Source organism: Dendropsophus ebraccatus, chromosome 12 (genome assembly GCF_027789765.1).
Source record: "Dendropsophus ebraccatus isolate aDenEbr1 chromosome 12, aDenEbr1.pat, whole genome shotgun sequence".
Classification (NCBI taxonomy): Eukaryota; Metazoa; Chordata; class Amphibia; order Anura; family Hylidae; genus Dendropsophus; species Dendropsophus ebraccatus.
The window spans coordinates 56625279-56631568 of NC_091465.1; the positions used below are offsets into that span (position 1 = coordinate 56625279).

Consider the following 6290-nt stretch of genomic DNA (forward strand, 5'->3'; position numbering starts at 1 on the left):
TTTGTAACCCTGGCTGTCCCCCTGTCATTCCCAGTCACCCCAGCTGTCCTCCAGTCACCCCAGCTGCCCCCGTCACCCCCAGTCGCCCCAGCTGTCACCCCAGCTGCCCCCATCACCCCCAGTCGCCCCAGCTGTCACCCCCAGCAGCCCCATTTACCCCACCTTTCCCCCCCCCCAGCTGTCCCCGTCAACCCAAGCTGTCCCCCGGTCATCACCAGCAGCCCCAGTCACCCTCAGCTGTCCCCCTGTCCCCCCAGCAGCCCCATTTACCCCACCTGTCACCCCAAGCTGTCCCCGGTCACACCCAGCAGCCCTAGTCACCCTCAGCTGTCCCCCAGTCACCCTCAGCTGTCTCCCTGTCACCCCCAGCAGCCCCAGTCATCTTTAGCTGTCCCCCAGTCACCCTCAGCTGTCCCTGTCACCCCAGCTGTAACCTCAAGCAGCCCCAGTCATCCCCAGCAGCCCCAGCTGTCACATCCAGCAGCCCCTGTCACCCTTAGCAGTCCCCTGTCACCCCCAGTCCCTCCAGGTGTCCCTCTGTCACCTTCAGCTGCCCCCGTCACCCCCAGTCGCCCCAGCTGTCACCCCAGCTGCCCCCATCACCCCCAGTCGCCCCAGCTGTCACCCCCAGCAGCCCCATTTACCCCACCTGTCCCCCCCCCAGCTGTCCCCGTCAACCCAAGCTGTCCCCCGGTCATCACCAGCAGCCCCAGTCACCCTCAGCTGTCCCCCTGTCCCCCCAGCAGCCCCATTTACCCCACCTGTCACCCCAAGCTGTCCCCGGTCACACCCAGCAGCCCTAGTCACCCTCAGCTGTCCCCCAGTCACCCTCAGCTGTCTCCCTGTCACCCCCAGCAGCCCCAGTCATCTTTAGCTGTCCCCCAGTCACCCTCAGCTGTAACCTCAAGCAGCCCCAGTCATCCCCAGCAGCCCCAGCTGTCACATCCAGCAGCCCCTGTCACCCTTAGCAGTCCCCTGTCACCCCCAGTCCCTCCAGGTGTCCCTCTGTCACCTTCAGCAGCCCCAGTCACCCTCAGCTGTCTCAGTCACCCCAGCTGTCCCTCTGTCACCCCTATCAGCCCCAGCTGTCCCCTTGTCACCCCAGCTGCCCCCAGTCACTTCCAGCTGCCCCTCCTGCCCCAGTCACCCCCAGCAGTCCCTCTGTCACCTCTAGCACCCTCAGTCACCCCAACTGCCCCATGTCACGTCCAGCAGCCCCCAGCTGCCCCAGTCACCCCCAGCTGTCCCTGTCACCCCAGAATCCCGTCACCCCCAGCAGCCCCTCCTGCCCCAGTCACCCCCAGCAGCCCCAGTCACCTCCAACTGGTTCCCCTGCTCCTGTCATCCCCAGCTGCACCACTCACTCCTAGTTACCCCCTGCCCCCTCCAGCTGCCACCCTGTTCCTTTTACCCCAAGCTGCTTCCCCTGCCCCAGCTGACCCCCTGCTCCAATCACCCCTAGCTGTTCCCATGCCCCAGCCACCCCCAACTTCCTTCCTTCTCCAGTCACCCCCAGCTGCCTACCTTCCCCAGTCACCCCAGCTGCCCCCCCCCTGCAAATGGGTTGTGGTTGGAGAAGTCTTAATGATGGCTGTGCCAGATGGAGGAGAAATTGAAAAGTGATCTACTGCAATCGGAGAAGACATCACCTGTGAATCATTAGTAACTGCACTGTAATCACTTATATAATGTGCAGAGCCTGTGTACCATTAGGGTCTAAATGGGTCATTGTATTGTTTGCGCTAGTGGACTGACACAGCCCCACAGTCACTACAGTACATAAGCGCAAACTTTTAAACTGCCTTGGAGCTCCCGACATCAATTCTACAAACATGTGAATGACCCCTTAGTCAGTATGTGTTGGTCACGGTGAGGTGATAGTATTTTTTTCTTATATACAGGTATTATTGGTAATATTGTTTTTGGTTTTCTGGATTTGGTGATAATATGGTAACAGTGTGACAGTATGGTGATAATATGGTAGGGGTAGATGTTTTTGTTGTATCCCCTTTTAGTGCTGTTCTGGGGTCACTTCCCTACACTGAGCTCTTACAGATCTACGTATTCTGATCTCCCACAAAGCATCCAGTGTATAATGCACCTAGGACCCAGTAAATAGACAATCCTCTGATAACTGCTGCTGTAGAAAGATGTATTGCTGGACCTTCAGGGCTGATGGTTGTCACCCACAGATTGCAGCCACCAGGAGCCTCTGCACACAGTCATTTATTAATGAGTTATCCTTTCAGAAACTAAAACTCCCAGCATATCCTGAGAGCTTTATAAATGTAGGGATTTGTCACAGAAACAGATAAATCCAGGAAAGGAGTGGGTCAGCATGTCATGTCTCGCTGGTTCTATATTGGTGAGCCCCAAGGATCATTTCCTTTGGTGGGCCCCATGTACCCCAGTCCGATACTGCAAGTTTGTAGATTTACATGTTATGTGTTGCTTGGTAAATCCTCAGTGGACTAGTTTCCCCAAATTTAGTAAATCAGGGTCATAGATTGATACACAGATAGATAGGGGTTAATAAAATCTGTCCTGGTCATATGATGGACAAGCAAGGTTGTCAGAATACAAAATTAGCTGTCTGGTACCTCAGTGATCTCAAAGGCCCTATTCCACGGAACGATTATCGTTGTATTCGGCCGATATCGGCCGCTACGGACGATAATCATCCGGTGGAATAGAGTGCAACGATCAGCCGACATCGTTCATGTCGGCTGATCGTTGCAGTCGCTTGTTTTTCAACATGTTGAAAAACAAGCGACTGATATAGCAGCGATCTGCTGCCGTCGCTCCGTTGAATAGGAGCGTCGGCAGCAGACGCTGCTGTATCCTATGGGCTGCCCGGACGATCAGCGATCCCCCGGGCAGCCCCCCCGCAGCTCCCCGCCGCCCCTCCCCCACTCACCCGCACCGAATAGCGGCGGCAGCGAGCGGGGAACGAGGAGCAAACGAGCGCTGAGAGCGCTCGTTTGCTCCTCTAAACGACCTGTGGAATAGGGGCATTAGTTACTTCTTGAGATTAAACAATGGGGCTCCGGAGCCAAGACAGGAAGCTCAGATTAAAGGCCCTATTACACAAAGCGATTATCGGCCGTTACGGCTAATAATTGCTTTGTGTAATAGAAGACAACGATCAGCCGACATGCACAATGATAAAGATAGATAAAGCACTGCCCCCTTTTTCTGGGCAGATTCAGGCTATGTTGACAAAACATTTTTTCAGCTACGTTACAGACGTCCTTCATTTTGAGTCTAAAATAACGGACGTCATTTAGCAGCCTGGCCTTCCCTTAGTGCAGTGTTTTGTACATTATTACATTACATAGGTTAGGTAGACTAATGCTGCGTTTACACGAATGATCGAATTTGAACGATAATCATTCCGTGTAAACACAGCGAACGATCTTACATGTTCTTAAATCGGCATTCGCAAAAAAACGTGTAAACAGTCGTCGCGCGAAAGTTCAGCCGCCTGCAGCCCAGCCCCCGCTTATCCGCAGCCCCCTGTGCCGGCTCGCTCACCACCCCCGCCGCCCCGATCGCCGCCGCTGCTCTGATCGCCACCCCTGCTCCGATCGACCCCGCCGCCCCGGCCACGAGCATACGTTACCTGCTCCGCGTAGCAGGTGTTCGAAATCCCCGGCTCCCCTCTTCAGTGCATTGATTGGCTGAAGAGGAGCCATTTGAAATTCCCGGCTCCCCTCTTTAGCCAATCAGTGCACGGCAGCACTGATTGGCTGAAGAGGAGCCGTTTGAAATTCCCGGCTCCCCTCTTCAGCCAATCAGTGCTGCCGTGCATTGATTGGCTGAAGAGGAGCTGTTTAAAATTCCCGGCTCCCCTCTTCAGCCAATCAATGCACTGAAGAGGGGAGCCGGGGATTTCGAACACCTGCTACGCGGCCGGGACGGCAGGGGTGGTCGGAGCGGCGGCAGCAGGGGGGGGGGGGGGGGATCATGTTAATTCTTTTGATGTTTGCTGTAAAAATGTCCGTTATTCAGTCAGTTAAATTGCGGTAATAACGGATGTTTTTTTTAAATATCAAAATTAGCCGCCTTTTCTCTTATATAGCCTTACAAAGACTGGCGTTGTATGATTGATCAGACCCTGACTGATCTCTACAACAAGCTGGAAAATATGCATGCTTAGTGCTTTCTCATTTGACTTTGCACCACCTGAGACAAAATCTCAATGTCAATGGGACCATCAGGATTGTGGGCACAAAGAGTATTCTAGTGTTTAGACATGGCAAGATTTTGACAGGTACACTTTAACCCCTAGACGGCCCTGGACGTAGGGTTACGTCATGGAAGTCTGTCCCCAGACGACCCATGACGTAACCTTACGTCATGGGTGTTATTCCCGCTATGAAGCGCGCTCCGGAGCGGAGCGCGTTTCACAGCAGGTGGGGGCCGGCTGCAGTGAGCAGCCGGGACCTCACCGGTAATGACACGCTGCAGCGATCGCGCTGCCGCGTGTCATTAACCCCTTAAACGCCGCGGTCGCGGCGCGACCGCAGCGTTTAAGTGTAAGTGACAGGGGGAGTCCCCTGTCACTTACCGATCGGGACCCCCGCAGTGTGACTGCGGGGGTCCCGATCGTTGAAACGGACTGCTGGAGGTCTCTTACCTGCCTCCGTGCGGTCCAATCGGCGATCTGCTACACTGAGCCTGCACAGGCAGGCTCAATGAGCAGAGCGCCGATAACACTGATCAATGCTATGCCTATGGCATAGCATTCATCAGTGTATAAATCAAAGTAATGTATGTACAAGTCCCCCAAAGGGACTTCAAAAGTGTAAAAAAAAAAAAAAGTTCAAAACACTAACACACTACCCCAAAACCCCTCCCCCAATAAAAGTCTAAATCACCCCCCTTTCCCATTATATAAATAAAACATATAAAAATGAATAAATAGATAAACATATAATATACCGTAGCGTGCGTAATTGTCCGATCTATTAAAATATAACAAGCGTCATTGCGACCGGTAAACGGCGTACACGAAAAGAGGGGAAAAAGTGCGCAGATTACCGATTTTATGTTACATTATATATTAAAAAAAATCAATAAAAAGTGATCAAAACGTCCGATCTTCACAAATATGGTATTATTAAAAACTAGAGATCATGGCGGAAAAAATGACACCACATACAGCCTCATATGTGAAAAAATAAAACCGTTATAAGCGTCACAATAGGCCCATTTTATTAATATTTAATTGCCAAAAAAAAGGATTTCATAAAAAAATATATATATAACATTAGAGAATCTGTGTAACCTGCATATGGTTGTGTTCGGACTGACCTATAGAATAATAGTGTCATGTCGCTGTTACCATATAGTGCATTACGTAGACACAGGAACCCCCCAAACGTTACCATATTGCATTCTTTTTTACGATTTCACCTATTTATATCTTCATAAATAATATATTTGGAATTCCATCATACATGATATGGTAAAATGAATGACGCCATTACAAAGTACAACTATTGCTGTAAAAAACAAGCACTTACATGGCTTGTAGATAGAAAACTGAGAGTGCTAGAGCTCTTAGAAGGGGAGAGGGGAAAAACGAAAGCACTAAGATCAAAATATGCGCGGTCCACTGGGTCATTTTGGGCCTGGTCCTCAAAGGGTTAAAAGGAAACTGTCAGTGAAAAAGTTGCCCCAAACTGTTTACATAGAAACATAGTGGAAAATCCCACTACTTGCATAGCAATGTAGGCTTGTAAGCAGTATAAGACCTATTTTCCACTGACAGTTTTCCAGTATCTGGACTTGTCAGAAGTTAGTTGAAATATGAGGCACAATTATTGATTTATTTTTTGTAAGATGCATTTTTCATTTTTAAAAATTTCTGCTCTTATTTTCACACAGGGGGAAGAAACCTCATCACATGCGCAGACAGGGAGAGAAAGTAAGGCAGCACAGAACAGTGAGGAATAATGGAAAAATTTATTCTCAGAACGCTGACTGCAATTATGGATAATATTCTTCTAGTCTATGCTCCGTTGCTTATGCTGTAGTATCGAATTTTTACATAAACGATCGCATTTGAGCGATAATCGTACCGTGTAAACACAGCAAACGATCAAACGAGAGAAATCGTTCATTTTGATCTTTCAACATCGTCGATCGTCGTTCACTGAAAATTCGCAGATCACTTCATGTAAACAGTCTTTCACCTATTTACCCTATGTAAAAGATGGGCTTAAGCAATCTTAAAAACAATTGCAATAACGTTTTTTCTTACGAATTTTCAACCAATTTTTCTG

General features: G+C 50.0%; 1 protein-coding gene across 3 annotated transcripts in view; it reads left to right on the top strand.

Moving 5' to 3' along the window:
• NHERF4 (NHERF family PDZ scaffold protein 4) overlaps positions 1-6071 on the top strand; it is a 63822-nt gene extending 57751 nt beyond the window's left edge. For all 3 annotated transcript variants that reach the window (XM_069947917.1, XM_069947918.1, XM_069947919.1), the window contains exon 10: positions 5893-6071. In XM_069947917.1, the coding sequence (XP_069804018.1) occupies positions 5893-5961 (69 nt within the window). In that variant the 3' untranslated portion in view covers positions 5962-6071. The remainder of the gene's footprint in view (positions 1-5892) is intronic.
• Positions 6072-6290: the final 219 nt, after the last annotated feature.